The sequence below is a fragment of the Enhydra lutris genome, unplaced genomic scaffold (genome assembly GCF_002288905.1).
Source record: "Enhydra lutris kenyoni isolate GAN:26980312 unplaced genomic scaffold, ASM228890v2 scaffoldscaffold15, whole genome shotgun sequence".
NCBI lineage: Eukaryota > Metazoa > Chordata > Mammalia > Carnivora > Mustelidae > Enhydra > Enhydra lutris.
This window is the reverse complement of record NW_019154099.1, coordinates 2,970,850-2,990,494: the sequence shown is the minus strand read 5'-3', so window position 1 is coordinate 2,990,494 and position 19,645 is coordinate 2,970,850. Positions and strand designations below refer to the sequence as shown.

The following is a 19,645-nucleotide window of genomic DNA, read 5'->3' as shown; positions in this document are numbered from 1 at the left end:
ACATTTTTAAGGTAGTATGACAGTAAGTAAAATACATTTCTGTGTTTTAACAGAAGCAGAATATATACAGTAATAGCCTTCTAAATTTATTCAGGCTTTAAGAACTTTGAGAAGGGGAAAATGTCATGCTTGTGTAGAGACTGCTATACTACCTGATTAAGATAGGGGTGGTCCTCATCCTAGTGGTTGGTGGTTTTATATTTAGAAACACTGGGATAGTCATTAAATATAATTTTTTTAAGATTTTATTTATTTGACAGAGAGACACACAGCGAGAGAGGGAACATAAGCAGGGCCAATGGGAGAGGGTCTGCTCTGCTGAGCAGAGTCCGATGGGGGGCTCGATCCCAGGACCCTGGGTTCATGACCTGAGCTGAAGGCAGACTGAGTCACCCACACACCCCTAAATATAGATAATTTTAAAGCAAACTTTTACATTAGAGTCTAGGTGTGATCTGATAACCTTTCTTACCAATCTTTAGTTTAATCCTTAGGCTTTTTTCCCTCTTTATTACATTTTTATTATAAAAGAATACATATGCATAAATTATTCCAGTAATCCAAAACGTACAAAATACTACTAACACCTTCTGTTTTTTTCTCACAACTCTCCCTGTATCCCACCACACATGTGCACAAAATCCCCGAAGGTGAGAATTAGTACATTTGATTAGTATATTTCCAGATACTTGTGTGCATTTAAAAAATTTTTTTAACACAACTGAGATCATAGCATACATACTGCTTTGTAGCTTCCCTTTTCCCCCATTACAAAGCATCAATATATTAAGGACATGTTTAAATGTCAGCACATAAATATTTTCCTCATTCTTTTTTGAACTCCTGCATAGTAATGTGTTAAGAAACTGTACTCATACTTCCAATTTCTTGCCATTAGTAACAGTGCTGCAATAAATATTCTTAAGTACATGTATTTATGTATCTAAGTTCATAGGATATTTCCCTGAAAAAAGTTCAGGAATGGAATTATTGAACTATAAGCACATTGTAAATTTTTATAATGGTTCCCAAGTAGCTCTACACAGGGATCCTACCAGTATATACTCTTAACTACATTTAAGAGAGTGCCCATTTCTCCAAACCGTTAACACAGTGGCTATTACTAGCTCTTTAATCTTCCTAATGTGTTAGTTGAAAGGTGGTACCTTATTTTAATTTACATTTATTTAATTATGAGTATAGTTACTCAAAAATAAACTCAAAATGCATTAAAGACCTAAACTTGAAACCTAAAAACATAAAACTCCTAGAAGAAAACATGGACAGAAATTTCTTTGACATCGGCTGTAGAACATTTTTCTGCATCTGTCTCCTTAGGCAAGGGCAGCAAAAGCAAAATTAAAATGTTGAGACTAGACCAATATGAGATAGCTGAAAATTTATACCTCTCAGAATGGCTAAAATCAAAAAGACAGGAAATAACAGGCATTGGCAGGGGTGTGGAGAAAAGGGAGCCCTTGTATACTTTCTGTGGGAATGCAAATTGGTATAGCCATTGTGGAAAACCATATGGAGGTTCCTCAAAAAATCAACAGAACTACCATATGATGCAGTAATTCCATTACTGGGCATTTATCCAAAGAAAACAAAAACACTAATTCAAAAATATATATACACTCCTATGTTACAGCATTATTTATAATAGCTAAGATATGGGGGCGCCTGGATGGCTCAGTGGGTTAAGCCGCTGCCTTCGGCTCAGGTCATGATCTCAGAGTCCTGGGATCGAGCCCCGCATCGGGCTCTCTGCTCTCTAGGGGAGCCTGCTTCCTCCTCTCTCTCTGCCTGCCTCTCTGCCTGCTTGTGATCTCTCTGTCAAATAAATAAATAAAATCTTTAAAAAAAAAAAATAGCTAAGATATGGAAGCAGTCCAAGTAGCCATCCATAGATGAATGACTAAAGATGTGGTATGTATATTACCATATATACAGTGGAATATTACTCAGTCATAAAAAATGAAATGTCACCATTTTCAACAACATGGATGGACCTAGATGGTATAATACTAAGTGAAATAAGTCAGAGAAAGACAGATATCATATGATTTCACTCATATGTGGAATTTAAGAAACAAAACCAATGAGCAAACAAAATAGTAAAGAGACCAAATAACAGACTCTGAAATACAGAGAACAAACTGGTGGTTGCCAGGGGGGATGTGAGTTTGGGGATGGTAAAGGAAATAAAGGGGATTAGGAATACACTTAAGGGAGCACCTGGGTGGCTCTTAATTTGAGCATGAAGCCTGCTTAAGATTCTTTCCCTCTCCCTCTGGCCCTCCCTCTCTGCTTGCTTGCTTGCTTGCTTGCTTGCTTTCTCCCTCTCTCCTTCCCTCCCTCTCCCTCTGGCCCTCCCTCTCTGTTCTCTCTCTCTCTTTCTCCCTCTCTCCTTCCTTCCCTCTCCCTCTCTAAAAAAAAAAAATAATAATAATAATGCACATCATGGTGAGCACTTAGAAATGTGTCAGATTGTTGAGTTACTATAAAGTTACTGAAAAGAATATTAACACTGTATGTTGATTATACTTCAACCCATTTCTCTAAACCCTTACCTTAACACAATGGAGATGTTACTAGCTTCTTCTAATCTGTTGAATGAAAAGTGATACCTTGTTTTAGTGTACCATTTATTTTTATGAATGCATTTACACATCATTTCTTATATTTCTTTGGTCAGTCCATGACCTTTGCTCATTTTTCTCTGTTCTTTATCTTATTGTAAGACACTTTCTACATTAAGGAAATGACCCTTTTCAATACATTACAAGTGGACTTTTTTCTATTCTTTTTTAACTGTACATGGTGTTTACACTAATAGTTTTGAATGGCCCATAATGGTCTTTAAATTTTTATTGAACCCATCTGCCCTTTTATAACAGATTATATCTCATCTACAAATGGACAGGTTTCTATTTGTGGGCCATTTTATATAAGTAGATACAGATATATTTTATTTAATCTTGAAACCTCATTAAATTTTCACTGTTCATTATTCACAGTTATTTCATTATTTACAGTTGTTTCAAAGAGCTTTTAAATATTATGTTTTTGCAGGCCTCAGACATCCAGGCAAGGACAGTAGTACTTACCTGGTCACCTCCTTCCAGTTTCATTAATGGTGAAACAGATGAGACTACTGTACCAGAGCTCTATAGTTACGAAATTCTGGTCTCAAGTACTGGAAAAGATGGGAAATACAAAAGTGTTTATGCGTAAGTACTTGTTATGTTTTATTCCTTCCATTATGTAAGTTAGTGATTTATCATAAAGAGTTTAATACTAATTTTGTTCTGTTTTTCCCTCTCAGTGCTTTTATTTTGAATCTATAAATCGACAAGTGATACTGATTTCGATGTATATAGTCCAAATACCAGCTGATAAACGTCTGTCTCCTACCGCTTGAAATAATTGCTTTCATTGGCTACATTCAGCGTTAGTATTTTTCAGTAGGCTCCCTAGTAGATATTTCACTATTCACATATTCCTGAGACATTAATATAAATTGTTGTATGTAGAAGCCCAGAATGGAAATAGGGAACTGTTAGATTATGAACTCATGAAATATAATGCTCCTCTAAAGAGTTGGATTTAATTGTTAATATGTCAAGCTAATACCCTAGTGTAAAATGAATTTAGTACCATTGTTCCTCATTTGTATGTTGGTATGTTAATAATCATATTTTGAAAACCTGTCATAGTTCTCTTTCCTTGACTGAAAAATGTTATAATGCACCGAAAGCCTTGGAAAGATTCAGTGGCTAAAACTGTGACACTTATGACTGACAATTGTAAAATAAATAATTTTTTGTCCTTATTCATATAGAAGTTGCTTATCTAATGAAAAAGGAAAGAGTAAAGTTTATTACTAATAATAATTTAAACACTGGGAATATTATAAAGGAAGTGATTAGTCATTTGAATGATCATAATTAACAAACACTGGACACATCAACCTTCTTGATATCTTTTCAAAAAATAGCTAATATAAGGAAGAAAGGAAAGTGAAACTGCTCCAGTATTTACTATCTAGTTACATAAGGTTAGAAAAATATCCTGTCTCCTCCTCTCTATTGACATTTCCTTGTATATATTCTATTCGTATATCTTAAAAGAGACAAAGCTACCTACAGGGTAAATAGGGGATAAAGGATCATCAACAGAAGGTTTCTTTTTGTGGTAATGGCTGTTTCTAGTTAGATGGCTGCTTGCTAGGAGGAAGCATTTACCTCCGTTTGCAGCCTGATCAAAGAGACAAGAGGGTTATTAGTCACCTTCTTTACACCAATTAAGGTCTCTCTCTGAGGATGCTACTATAGCTGCCCAATTCTTTCCTCAGTTTTCTTATATTTACTGGTTTTGATTTGAGAAATGGTGGTGGGGGGGAAGGTCCATAAAGTGGAGAGGAAAGAAACTTGGCTAAAGGAAAAGGAACAGAGAACAGTGGTTTTTTAAAAAAGAAGTAGAAAATGGGCTGGGTTTTTTTTGGCCATATATATAAGTGATAGTTGTAACAAATGATCATTTTAGGAAAATGTGCTATTATATTTAAAAATGTGAAAATGTAATAGTACCCATGAGTGAAATGCTTTACTTCAAAATATTCACTTTTTTAATGATATGCTCATTAAACTAATATTTTACATAAGATTCCATTTTATAGTCTAACAAAATGCAGAAGTGACACACTCCTTGTAAAAACTTGGTACTTTTGATTTCAGTGATACACAGGTTATTTAGCATTTTAATTGTGAAAAATGACTTTTTAAATAACTGAAACTGGTTTCATTTCTTTAATAAGCTAAATACCTTCCCTGACTACACACACACACACACACACACACACACACACACACACACACACGTCTGGCTTCTACCATTGATTTGCTTAGGACACCTTTTGTTTTTGTGGGGGGTTTTTTGTTTGTTTGTTTTTTTAATTTAGTGATTCATCACTTATATACAGCACCCAGTGCTGAACATAAAAGCTCACCTCCTTAATACTGATCATCCATTTAGCCCATCCCTGCACTTTCCTCCATCAACCCTCAGTTTGTTCTCCATCCTTAAAAGTCTCTTAGAATACTGCTTCTCTCTCTTTCTCTTTTTGCCTTCCCAAATGTTCATCTGTTTCTTAAATTCTACATATGAGTGAAATCATAAGGTATTTATCTTTCTCTGATTTATTTCACTTAGTGTAATACACTCTAGTTCCATCCACATCATTGCAAATGGTAAGGTTTCTTTTTGATGGCTGAATAATATGCCTGTGTGTGTATGTGTGTGTGTGTGTGTGTCTGTCTGTCTGCCTAACATCTTCTTTATCCATCCATCAGTGTATGGACATCTGGGCTCTTTCCATAATTTGGCTGTAGTTGATACTGCTGCCATAAACATTGGGATGCATGTACCCCTTCAAATCAGTATTTTTGTATCCTTTGGTTAAATACCTAGTTGTGCAATTGCTGGGTCATAGGGTTAGTTCTATTTTAACTTTTTGAGGAACCTCCACAGTGTTCTCCAGAGTGGCTGCACCAGTTTGCATTCCCACCAACAGTATAGAGGGTTTCCCTTTCTCTGCCACCTCGCCAACACTTGTTGTTTCCTGTGTTGTTAATTTTAGCCATTCTGACAGGTTGAGATGGTGGTTATGATTTGTTTCCCTGATGATGAGTAATGTTAAGCATCTTTTCATGTGTCCATTAGCCATCTAGATGTCTTCTTTGGAAAAGTATATATTCACATCTGCCCATTTCTTAACTGGATTATTTGTTTTGGGGATGTTGAGTTTGATAAGCTCTCTATAGATTTTGGATAATAATCCTTTATCAAATATGTCATTTACAAATATCTTCTCCCATTCCATAGGCTACCTTTTCGTTCTGTTGATTGTTTCCTTCACTGTGCAGAAGCTTTTTATCTTGATAAAGTCCCAGTAGTTCATGCTTGCTTTTATTTCCCTTGCCTTCAGTGACATGTCTAGTAAGAAATTGCTGTGGCTAAGGTCAGAGGTTGCTGCCTGTTTTCTCCTCTATTCCTATCTCATGTTTAGGTCTTTCATCCATTTCTAATTTTGTGTGGCATAAGAAAGTGATCCAGTTTCATTCTTATGCATGTGGCTATCCAGTTTTCCTAACGCCATTTGTTGACGAGATTATCTTTTTTCCATTGGATATTCTTTCCTGCTTTGTCAAAGATGAGTTGAGCATATAGTTGTGGGTCCATTTCTGGGTTTTCTCTTCTGTTCCATTGATCTATGTGTCTCTTTTTCTACTAGTACCATACTGTCTTAATGACAACAGATTTGTAATAGAGCTTCAAGTCCAGAATCGTGATCCCTCCAGCTTTGCTTTTGTTTTTCAGGATTGCTTTAGCTATTTGATGTCTTTTGTGGTTCCATACAAATTTTAGGGTTGTTTGTTCTAGTTCTGTGAAAAATGCTGGAGGTACTTTGATAGGAATTGCATTAAATGTATAGATTGCTTTGGGCAGAATAGACATTTTAACAATGTTTGTTCCTCCAGTCTATAAGTGTGGAATGTTTTTCCATTTCTTTGCGTCCCCATCAATTTCTTTCAAAGTTTTCAGAGTACAGATCTTTTACCTCTTTGGTTAAGTTTTTTCCTAGGTATCGTACAGTTTTTGGTGCAGTTGTAAATGGGATCAATTCCTTGATTTCTTTTTCTGCTGATTCATTGTTGGTAAATAGAAACGCAAAAAATTTCTGTACCTTGATTTTATATTCTGCAACTTTGCTGAATTCATTTTCAATTTTTTGGTGGAGTCTTTTGAGTTTTCTACATAAGAGTATTGCATCGTATGCAAATAGTGACAGTTTGACTTCTTCCTTGCCAATTTGGGCACCTTTTCTTTCTTTTTGTTGTCTGATTGCTGAAGCTAAGACTTCCAGTACTATTTTAAATAATAATGATGACAGTGGACATCTCTGTCTTGTTCCTGACTGTAGAGGAAAAGCTCTCAGTTTTTCCCCACTGAGGATATTAGCTGTGGGTCTTTCGTATATGACCTTTATGGTGTTGAGATATGTTCCATCTATACCTATTTTGTTTTGAGGGTTTTTATCAAGAACGGATGCTGTAAAATTTTGTCAAATGCTTTTTCTGCATCATATGGTTCTTAACCTTTCTTTTATTAATGTGGTATATATCACCCTGATTGGTTTGCAAATATTGAACCACCCCTGCAGCCCTGGAATAAATCCCACTTGATTGTGGCAAATAATTCTTTTACTGTACTATTGGGTTTCTCTTGTTGAGATTTTTTGCATCCATGTTCATGAGGGATATTGGCCTGTAATTCTCCTTTTTGGTGGGGTCCTTGTCTGGTTTTGGAATCAAGGTAATGCTAACCTCATAGAATGAGTTTGGAAGTTTTCCTTCTACTTATGTTTTTTGGAACATTTGTGAGAAGTATAGGTATTAACTCCTTTAAATGTCTGGTAGATTTCCCTTGGAAAGCCATCTGGCCCTGGGCTTTTGTTTGTTGGGAGAGTTTTAACTACTGATTCAATGTCCTTATTGGTTATGGGTCCATTCAAACTCGTATTTCTTCCTCTTTCAGTTTTGGTAGTTTGTATGTTTCTAGGAATTTGTCTCTTTCTTCACTTGCCTAGCTTGATGGCATATAATTTTTCATAATATTCTCTTAAAATTGTTTGTATGTCTGTGCTATTGGTTGTGATCACTCCTATTTCATTCATGATTTTATTACTTGAGTCCTTTCTCTTTTCTTTTTGATAAGTCTGGCCTAGCAGTTTATCAATTTTATTAATTATTTCAGAGAACCAGCTCTTAGTTTCATTGATCTATTCTACTGGGGTTTTTTGTTCTTTTTTCTGTATTGCTTATTTCTGCTCTAATATTTATTATTTTCCTTCTTCTGCAGGCTTTAGGCTTTATCTGCTATTCCTTTTCTAGCTCTTTTAGGTATAAGGTTAGGTTGTATATCTGAGACTTTTCTTGCTTTTTGAGGTGGGCTTGTATTGCAAGGACCTCTTGGGTCCTCTTAGGATCACCTTGTTATAGACTGTCATGTTTTCATTTTTATTTCATTTCATTGAAGTTTTTTTATTTCTTCTTTGATTTCCTGGTTAACCCATTCATTCTTTCGTTGGGTGTTCTTTAACCTCCATGTATCTGTATTCTTTCAAAATTTTTTCTTATGGTTGACTTCAAGTTTTATAGCATGGTGGTCTGAAAATACATATGGTATGATCCTAGTCTTTTTGTACCAGTTGAGGCCTGATTTATGACCCAGTATGTGATCTTTTCTGAAGAACGTTCCATGTGTACTTGAATGCATGTTCTGCTGCATTAGGATGAAATGCTCTGAATGTATCTGTTAAGTCCATCTCGTCCAGTGTGTTATTCAAAGCCCTGTTTCCTTGTTGATCTTCTGCTTAGATGATCTGTTCATTTGTAAGTGGGGTGTTAAAGTCTCCTACTATTATTATATTATCAATGAGTTTCTTTAAGTTTGTTATTGATTTATATATTTGGGTGCTCCCAAGTTGGGGGCATAAGTCTTTACAATGTTAGATCTTCTTGATGAATAGACCCCTTAATTATGGTATAATCCCTTCTTCATCTCTTATTACAGTCTTTGGTTCAAAATCTAGTTTGATATAAATTTGGGTACTCCAGCTTTCTTTTGGTGTCCAGTAGCATGATAGATGATTCTCCATCCCCTCACTTTCAATCTGCAGCTGTCTTTAGGTTTAAAATGAGTGTCTTGTAGGCAGCATATAGATGAGTCTTACTTTTTTATCCATTCTGGTACTGTGTCTTTTGATTGGAGCATTTAGTCCATTTACATTCAGAGTAATTATTGATAGAAAGGAATTTAGGTGCTGTTGCGTTACTTGTAAAGTTATGTTTCTGATGATGGCCTCTGTTGCTTTCTGGACTTTGTTGTTTTTGGTCTTTTTCTCCCTATTCAAAGAGTTTCCTTTAATACCTCTTGCAGGGCTGGTTTAGTGGTCGCAAACTCCTTTTGTTTTTGTTTGTCTGGGAAATCCTTCTATTGTGGATAGACAGCCTTGCTGGATGAAGTATTCTTGGCTTCATTTTTTTCCCATTCAGCATGTTGAATATATGCTACCATTCTCTTCTGCCTGCTAAGTTTCTGTGGACAGGTCTGCTGCAACCCTGTATTCCCTTGTAGGTTAAGGACTCTTTTTATCCCTTGCTGCTTTCAGGGTTCTTTCCTTGTCTGTGTTTTTGTGTGTGTGTGAATTTGACTATGATGTGTCTTAGTCGTGGCCGGCTTTTCTTGAATTTAATGCGAGTTCTCTGTGCTTCTTGGGTTTCGATGTCTGTTTCCTTCCTCCAGATTGAGGAAGTTTTCAGCTATAATTTGCTCAAATAAAACCTTACGCCCTTTTTCTTCTTCTTCTTCTTCTGGGACTCATCTATGATCAAATATTACTATGTTTTTAAGGAGTTAATGAATACCCTAACTCGACATTTATGATCCTGTGCCTTTATTTCCTCCTTCTTTTCAGCTTCATTATTTTCCATAATTTTATCTTCTATATCTGTATTCTCTGCTTCATCCATCCTCATTATCATTGCATCCAGTGGATTTTGCCTTTTGGTTATACCATTTTTTATTTTGGCCTGACAGGTTTTTAGTTCTTTTATCTTTGCAGTAAGGGATTCTCTAGTATCTTCTGTGCTTTTCTCAAGCCCAGCTAGTATCCTTATAATTGTTGTTTTAAATTCTTATTTGGGGGGCGCCTGAGTGGCTCAGTGGTTAAAGCCTTTGCCTTCGGCTCAGGTCATGGTCTCAGGGTCCTGGGATCGAGTCCTGCATCGGGCTCTCTGCTCAGCGGGGAGCCTGCCTCCTCCTCCTCTCTCTCTGCCTGACTCTCTGCCTACTTGTGATCTGTCAAATAAATTAAAAAAAAAATCTTTAAAAAAAAAATTCTTATTCAGGCATCTTATTTATATCTGTATTGATTAAGTCCCTGACTGTTACTTCTCCCTCTTTCTTTTGGGGTGAATTCCTCTGTTTTATCAATTTTGGGGGTGATTCTTAGGAAAGCCTCTTGTACTCCTGCTCCTGAGAGTTAATTGGCTATATATATATATATATATATATATATATTTTTTTTTTTTAAAGAAAGAAAAAGGAAAAAATAAGGTTTTATACTCTCTTGGGCCTGGTGATTCAGGAGGTATTTCAGAGTGCGCACTCTGTTTTGTTTTGGCTGCTTCTTCCTACATGTCAGTCCTCTACAGAATTCTCTTTGCCTGCAGTAGGTGGTATTTGGACCTTGTCTACCAAATGGCAGGTTTTAACTAGGTGTGTTTTGGTCTGCTTGTTGAAAGAAGCTAGATCCATCCAAAAAAAAAAAAAAAACGAAAGAAAGAAATGAGATCCTAGATCCTATTTCCCCTAGAGCTGAAGCTTTGCAGCACTCTGTGATTAGTAGACTTGGTGCTTGTGAGGGGTTTGTGCTAGTCTTCTGACAGATGGTCCTGCTGCACTGATTCTCAGGCGGGCTTGCCCTAATGGAGATGTACTTGGAGGGTACTGGGGCCTGGGGTGGGGGGGCAGTGCTTGGTGTAAGTAGCTCCAGCCTCTACTAGGAGGGTATGGGGTGGTGCTGTGTTGCTCACTGAAGTTGGTTAGTGCTGATGGGTATGGGGGAAATGGTGTTGCCCTGCTTTCTGACCCATACTGGGGAGTTTGTGTCTGCCACTCTTCAGGAACCCCTCTCAGAAGAGCAGTCACCCCTCTTGTGTTTCAGCTTCTGTCAGATCCCTGCCTTCACCCTGTCTCTCCCAGGTGGCACAGTACCTCCTATGTTTTATCTCAGGCACGGGGCTGGGTTTCAAAACTCCCAATTTTATGGACTCATGCTGATCCTCTAGGGGAGGGTCTTGCCATGCTGTGGCCAGTGCCAGTTTGCCCCAGTAAAGCAGTCCCACAACTGCACAGTGGCTCCGAATTTATGGTAAAGTGCAGCAAAAAGTATCACCAAGGTTTGCTGCCCTCAGCCAGTGTCTGTATTCCCATGCCAGTGAACAGGGATGCACATTGGTGCTGCCAGTTCTTTCGCCCCCAGAGAGGCCATCCACCATTCCCAAATGCATTCCAAAAAAGGGAACTGTTCTTCCCTGTGTGACCCAGGGCATCCTCAGACCACACTGCCCACTCCCAGGTCTCTGCCCTTCTTCCCCACCAGAGCACTGCTAAGTCTGCTAGGCACAACCCCACCAATAGCACAGACTTATCAAAGACTTTGAGCTCTGCTGCTTATAAAAATTTGCCATAGTCAGCACCTCTTCTTTTCTTAGTCACTGTTTGGGGGAAGATTTTTTTCTTGTGCAGTCTCCTACCTGCTGCTTCACTTTTTCATTTCTCTCTCTCTCTCTCTCTCCTCTTTCCATGATCAGGTCTCCTGCCCCTCCACAGCACCTACAGCTGTTCTCTCCCCAGATGAACTCTCCACAGCTCTTACCTTCCACAAGGTGGCCATTTTGTTCTCTCGGTCCTCAGATTGATTTTTTGTGTGTTTAGAATGATTTGATATTTATCTAGCCATATTGGAGGGAATAGGCAACCTTAGGAGCCCCTACTCCTCCACCATCTTAACTCCTCTGTGCACCCACTGTTTGGACACCTTTCTGTTTAAAAGTGGTATGCAGGTATATAACTTAAGTTTGGTATATATTCTTATTACACAAATTCTATATTGATGGAATCTGAATATGGTTACAACTGGTAAAGAAAGAAACAGTGTAATTTCATAAACTGCCACAAACTGAAGCATATATGATGTAAATCCTGTGGAAATTCTTCTTTATCAGACTATTAAATGTTCCTTTTTTTTCCCCCAGAGGAGAAGAAACAAGTGTCACTTTAAATGATCTCAAACCAGCTACAGATTACCATGCAAAGTAAGGAATGTCTACATGTTGTCTTAGTATGATATGATAGAGCATAGGTAGTTTTTTTAAATAATTTCATTAAAAGCCTGGAATATAATATAATTATTAATTTTGGATTAAAATCGTGAATTTGTGGACTTTGGTTTTTCTTTTGGTACAGTTATTAACACGTTTCCCAAAAAAACCAAAAACATTTAACTGAAATGTTATGTTGAACGGTTAGTTTTCCTGTTTGTAGGACCTTGGGATTGGAATGAATATACAGATAATAAGTATAATATGTCTGCATATTATATGCACATGGAAAACTCCCCGCTTTTGAAATTTTTGCAGAACAGAAGCATTAATAATTGTTGATTTGTACTTAATGTATTTTTACTACATCATGTTTTAGAAAGAGTTTGGGATATTAAATTAAAATTTTCACAGCAGTTAGGGGTGCCTGGCTGGCTCAGTCAGTGGAGCATGCAACTCTTGATCTTGGGGTTGTGAGTTCAAGCCCCACATTGGGTATAGAGATTACTTAAAAATAAAATCTTCTTAGAAAATTCACAACATTTAACTGAGAGGTAACTTAAATACTGTTTTATTCTGCATAGTTCTATTATAATTTACCAACATTTTACATACTAAAGCCTCCCCAGCTAGGACTCATTAATCTATATTTGGTTAGTCACCCCATTTGTGGTTGGGATTATTCCTATTAAACTATTAAATTAAGTCTTCAATTATACTTTCTGTGGATAAAGCCGAAGTATTGTCCAACTTAGCACTTTCAAACTGTAGGCTGCAACCATTATTAAATCATGAAATTTGGGGGTTATAGTCAGCATTTTTAATTAAATAATCAAATAAAATAGAAGTTATCTGTATATATCCCTTAGGGATAGTTGCAGGATACTTTTCTTTCTTGTGTGTGTGTATGAGCAAGTACATATCATATAGTTGTGATATGTTGTCACAACTTAAGATGTATTTCTTACTTTCTGTTACAGTCAAGAAATAGGATGAAGCCTCTGGTCTATTCTGTATTTCTTTTTTAAAGAGCCATCTTTTACATTGACACGCATTTTTTTTTCTTTTAAAGACTTTATTTTTAAGTAATCTCTACACCTGACGTGGGGCTTGAAACCCCAGCCTGGAGATCAAGAGTCACATATTTTACCAACTGAGCTAGCCAGGTGCCCTCCCTTGTTTTCTTGATAGAACATTTGGAAGACACCTTACTGATTTGCAAGTACTTAAAGTTGATACCTATTGAAGCTAGAATACAATTATTCTACTGTTCAAAACTATTTCTTTTTATCACCATAGAGTCCAGGCAGAATACAATTCTTTGAAGGGAACTCCTTCAGAAGCTGAAAGCTTTACCACCTTAAGCTGTGAACCTGACATACCTAATCCACCCAGAATAGCCAATCGGACCAAAAATTCACTCACTTTGCAATGGAAGGTAAGAATATTCTTTAGAGTACTTTCCAACTGGACATTTACTCCTTCCTCCCTCCTCCCCAACTTCAGTTGTTCTTGTCTAGAGACAAAAAAGAACTTTAAGGTAACTTGTTCTTCTTCTTTACATATACTAAATCTTAAAATAATACTCTTAATGATTTTTTCTTACTGTGTGTAAATACAGCGGAAAAGACTGTTATATAATTAGTAGTCCTTACAATACTGGACATGGGATGGCATTGAGAGTCTCAGCAGTGCTTCTGAAGTTCATTACAATGCCTTTATATCCTAAATTTTATCATAAAATGAAGTTCATAGTAACTAGACTCATAGTTTTAAAAATATAGGGGGAAGGGCGCCTGGGTGGCTCAGTGGGTTAAGCCTCTGCCTTCAGCTCAGGTCATGATCTCAGTGTCCTGGGATCGAGCCCTGCATTGGGCTCTCTGCTCAGCAGGGAGCCTGCTTCCCCCTCTCTCTCTGCCTGCCTCTCTGTCTACTTGTGATCTTTGTCTGTCAAATAAATAAATAAAATCTTTAAAAAAATAAGAAATAAAAAAATAAAAATAAAAATATAGGGGGAGAGGAGTCAAGATGGCAGAATAGCAGGCTGAGATGACATCAGGTTGCAGGAATTCAGTTATATAGTTATCAAACCATTCTGAACACCTACAAATTGAACAGGAGATCAAAGAGAAGAAGAGCAGCAATTCTAGAAACAGAAAAATCAATCACTTTCTGAAAGGAAAGACATGCGGAGAAGTGAATCCGAACTGACTAGAAGATAGACCATGAGGGGAGGGGCTGGCTTCCAGCAAGCAGTGCAGCATTGGAGCACAAAATCAGAACTTTTAAAAGTGCTCCACTGAGGGACATCACTCCAGAGGCTAAATGGGTCTGGAGCCCTCACGGGGACAGCGTGGTCTCAGGTCCCATGGGTCACAGAAGGATCAGGGTGTCTGAGTGTAGCAGAGCTCACAGGTATTAGGGCGGGGAAGCCGGCTACAGAGATGGAGCTGAGGAGTGAGCTCTCTACCTTAAACTATGATCTGTGGCACAGTCAGGCCACTGCTCTTTAAGTAGGGACCCCACAAGTGGCAGATCCAGGGAGAACCCCCAGAAGAGCAGAGCAGCAGGAATCTGCTGGGTTTGGAGACTCCAAACAGGGCCTTGAGCCAGAGACAGAAACGCTCAATCACAGGCCAGGTGAGCTCGGAGCGCGGCCAGAGACCAGGGAGACAGGAGTGATTGAGCACTTTTCTCCAAGAGCGCACTGAGGAGTGGGACCCCAAGCTCTCGGTTCCTCCATGCCCAAGATTGGGAGGTCGCCATTTTCATTCCCATCCTCCAGAGCTCTATGGAAACCGGAAACCGGAAACCGTTCAGGGAACAAAAGCTCCTGAGACCAAACCAGAGCAGATTACTTAGTCCAGCCTCTGGCAAGGGCGATGCAATTCCGCCTCGGGCAGACACTTGAGAATCACTACAACAGGCCCCTCCCCGAGAAGATCTGCTTGAACATCCTTCTCAGACCAAGCTCGCTGATCAAGAACAGCGGAATTCCAGAGGAGGGGAAAGCAAAGCATGGAATTCATGGCTTTCTCCCTGTGATTCTTTAGTCTTGCATAGTTAATTAAATTTTTTGAATTTTTTTTTTTTCTTATCCTAATTTGTTTAACTTTTACTCTTTCCTCTTTTAACATTTTTTAACTAGTTTATCTTAACAATACCTTTCTTTAAAGAAAACCTTCTGGAACCTTTATTATTATAGTCATATTTTATCCTTCATTGTATCTAACTTTATTTTTTGTATACATACAGGGTTTTTTCTTCTAAAAAATTTTGTGATACAACTTCTTCTAATAAATCAAAATATACCCTGAATCTAGCACAGGGCTTTGTTCTAGTCTCCAGCCTGAGCAGATTCTCTCTACCTTCTTTTTCTTTCTTTCCCCAACCAACTTACCTTATCAACTCATTTTGTAGAATTTTTATTAAATTTTCATCTTTACAGTCATATTCCATCCCTTCATCGTGTTTACCCTCATTTGTGTGTGTGTGTGTGTCTTTCTCTCTCTCTCTCTCTCTATGTATATATATATATATAAAGATTTTGGGAGGTAGTTTGGTCTGAGAGACCAAAATACACCCAAAATCAAGTGGGTGGCTCTGTTCTATTCACCAGTCTAATATATATATATATATATATTTTTTTTTTTTTTTAATTTTTTTAACTTCTTTTTACCCACTTTCTTCTCCCCATGATTTGGCGTCTCTTCTGATTTGGTTAACACACATTTTTCTGGGGTCTTTGTGACCGTTTTAGTATTTTATTCTCTCATTCATACATTCTTATCTGGATAAAATGGCAAGGTGGAAAAACTCACCACAAAAAAAAGAACATGAGGCAGTACCAAAGGCTAGGGAACTAATCAATATGGACACTGGTAATATGTCAGATCTAGAGTTCAGAATGACAATTCTCAAGGTGCTAGCTGGGCTCAAAATAGTCATGGAAGATATTAGAAAAACCCTGTCTGGAGAAATAAAAACCCTTTCTGGAGAAATAAAAGAACTAAAATCTAACGAAGCTGAAATTTAAAAAGCCATTAATGGTTATGCTGAGTGAAATAAGTCAAGCAGAGAGAGTCAGTTATCATATGGTTTCACTTATTTGTGGAGCATAACAAATAGCGTGGAGGACATGGGGAATTAGGAGAAGGCAGTTGGAGGAAATTGGAAGGGGAGGTGAACAATGAGAGACTATGGACTCTGAAAAACAATCTGAAGGGTTTGAAGAGGTGGGGGGGTGGGAGGTTGGGGGAACCAGGTGGTGGGTATTAGAGAGGGCACGGACTGCATGGAGCACTGGGTGTGGAAGAAAAACAATGAATACTGTTATGCTGAAAATAAATTTTTAAAAAATGATTAAAAAAAAAACGTGTACAACATTAAAAAAAAAAAGCCATTAATGAGGTGGAATAAAAAATGGAGGCTCTTACTGCTAGGATAAATGAGGCAGAAGAGAGAATTAGTGATATAGAAGACCAAATGACAGAGAATAAAGAAGCTGAGCAGAAGAGAGACAAACAACTACTGGACCACGAGGGGAAAAATCGAGAGATAAGTGATACCATAAGACGAAACAATACTAGAATAATTGGGATTCCAGAAGAAGAAGAAAGAGGGAGGCAGAAGGTATATTGGAGTGAATTATAGTAGGGGATTTCTGTAATATGGCAAAGGGAAGAAGCATCAAAATCCAGGAGGCACAGAGAACTCCCTCAAAAATCAATAAGAATAGGTCCACACCCCGTCATCTAAAAGTAAAACTTGCAAGTCTTAGTGACAAGGAGAAAATCCTGGAAGCAGCCCGGGACAAGAAGTCTGTAACATACAATGGTAAAAATACTAGATTGGCAGCAGACTTATCCACAGAGACCTGCCAGGCCAGAAAGAACTGGCATGATATATTCAGAGCACTAAATGAGAAAAACATGCAGTCAAGAATACTATATCCAGTGAGGCTAGCATTGAAAATAGAAGGAGAGATAAAAAGCTTCCAGAACAAACAAAAACCAAAAGAATTTGTAAACACCAAGTCAGGTCTACAGGAAATATTGAAACGGGTCCTCTAAGCAAAGAGAGAGCCTAAAAGTAGTAGACCAGAAAGGAACAGAGATGATATGTAGTAACAGTCACCTTATGGGCAATACAATGGCACTAAATTCATATCTTCTCAATAGTTACCCTGAATGTAAATGGGCTAAATGTCCCAGTCAAAAGACACAGGGTATCAGAATGGATAAAAAAAAAAAAAAACCATCAATATGCTGTCTACAAGAAACTCATTTTAGACCCAAAGACACCTCCAGATTTAAAGTGAGGGAGTGGAAAACAATTTACCATGCTAATGGACAACAAAAGAAAGCTGGGGTGGTAATCCTTATATCAGATAAATTAGATGTTAAGCCAAAGACTATAATAAGAGATGAGGAAGGATACTACATCATACTTAAAGGGTCTGTCCAACAAGAAGATCTAACAATTTTAAATATCTGTGCCCCTAACATTGGAGGAGCCAACTATATAAACCTATTAATAACAAAATCAAAGAAACGTATTGACAATAATACAATAATAGTAGGGGACTTTAGCACCCCCGTCACTGAAATAGATCATCCAAGCAAAAGATCAACAAGGAAATAAGGGCCTTAAATGGCACACTGGACCAGATGGACAACACAGATATATTCAGAACATTCTATCCCAAAGCAACAGAATAGACATTCTTCTGTAGTGCACATGGAACATTCTCCAGAATGTTCTCCTATTCTCCTGAAACTCTTCCAAAAATAGAAATGGAAGGAAAACTTCCAAACTCATTTAATGATGCCAGCATTACCTTGATCCCAAAACCAAAGACCCCATCAAAAAAGAGAACTACAGACCAATATCCTTGATGAGCACAGATGCAAAAATTCTCACCAAAATACTAGCCAGTCGGATCCAACAGTACATTAAAAGGATTATTCACCATGACCAAGTGGGATTTATCCCTGGGCTGCAAGGTTGGTTCAACATCTGCAAATGAATCAACGTGGTACAATACATTAATAAAAGAAAGAGTAAGAACCATATGATACTCTCAATAGCTGCTGAAAAAGCATTTGACAAAGTACAGCATCCTTTCTGGATCAAAACTCTTCGAAGTGTAGGGATAGAGGGTACATACCTCAATATCATCAGAGCCATCTGTGAAAAACCCACAGCAAATATCATTCTCAGTGGAGAAAAACAGAGAGCTTTTCCGCTAAGGTCAGGAACACAGCAGGGATGTCCATTATCACCACTGCTATTCAACATAGTACTAGAAGTCCTAGCCTCAGCAATCAGACAACAAAAGGAAATTAAAGGCATCCAAATAAGCAAAGAAGAAGTCAAACTATCACTCTGCAGATGATATGATACTTTACGTGGAAAATGCAAAAGACTCCAAATCTGCTAGAACTTGTACAGGAATTCAGTAAAGTGTCAGGATATAAAATCCACGCACAGAAATCCGTTGCGTTTCTATACACCAACAACAAGACAGAAGAAAGAGAATTAAAGAGTCAGTCCCATTTACAGTTGTACCCAAAACTATAACATACCTAGGAATAAACCCAGCCAAAGAGGCAAAGAATCTGTACTCAGAAAACTATAAAGTACTCATGAAAGAAATTGAGGACAACACAAAGAAATGGAAAAATGTTCCATGCTCATGGATTGGCAGAACAAATCTTGTGAAAATGTCTATGCTATCTAAAGCAATCTACACATTTAATGCAATCCCTACAAAATCCCATCCATTTTTTTTTTTCAAAGAAATGGAACAAATAATCCTAAAATGTATATGGAAGCAGAAAAGACCTTGAATAGCCAGAGGAATATTGAAAAAGAAAGCCAAAGTTGGTGGCATCACAATTCCAGACTTCAGGCTCTGTTACAAAGCTGTCATCATCAAGACAGTATGGTACTGGCACAAAAACAGACACATAGATTAGTGGAATAGAATAGAGAGCCCAGAAATAAACCCTCAACTCTGTGGTCAACTAATCTTTGACAAAGCAGGAAAGAATGTCCATGGAAAAAAGACAGTCTCTTCAGCAAGTGGTGTTGGGAAAATTGGACAGCCACATGCAGAAAAATAAAACTGGATCATTCCCTTACACCACACACAAAAATAGACTCCAAATGGATGAAGAACCTCAATGTGAGAAAGGAATCCATCAAAATCCTGAGGAGAACACAGACAGCAACCTCTTCAACCTCAGCTGCAGCAACTTCCTAGAAACATCGCCAAAGGCAAGGGAAGCAAGGGCAAAAATGAACTATTGGGACTAGTATCCAAAATCTATAAAGAACTTACCAAACTCAACACCCAAAGAACAAATAATCCAATCAAGGAATGGTCAGAGGGCATAAACAGACATTTCTGCAAAAAAGACATCCAGAGTGCCAACAGACACATGAAAAGGTGCTCCATACCAGTTGGCATCAGGGAAATACAAATCAGAACCACAATGAGATACCACCTCACACAAGTCAGAATGGCTAAAATGAACAAGTCAGGGAATGACAGATGCTGGCAAGGATGCGGAGAAAGAAGAACCCTCCTGCACTGGTGGGAATGCAAGCTGGTGCAACCACTCTGGAAAACAGTATGGAGGTTCCTCAAAAAATAAAAAATAGAGCTACCCTATGACCCAGCAATTGCA

At 37.8% G+C, this 19,645-nt stretch overlaps 1 protein-coding gene across 3 annotated transcripts in view; it reads left to right on the top strand.

Annotated features, from left to right (window-relative positions):
• The window catches only part of LOC111146964 (fibronectin type III domain containing 3A), a 181,007-nt gene that overhangs the window by 123,723 nt on the left and 37,639 nt on the right, over nt 1–19,645 (top strand). For all 3 annotated transcript variants that reach the window (XM_022502738.1, XM_022502739.1, XM_022502740.1), the window contains 3 exons: nt 3,076–3,233; nt 11,886–11,945; nt 13,251–13,389. In XM_022502738.1, the coding sequence (XP_022358446.1) occupies nt 3,076–3,233; nt 11,886–11,945; nt 13,251–13,389 (357 nt within the window). The remainder of the gene's footprint in view (nt 1–3,075; nt 3,234–11,885; nt 11,946–13,250; nt 13,390–19,645) is intronic.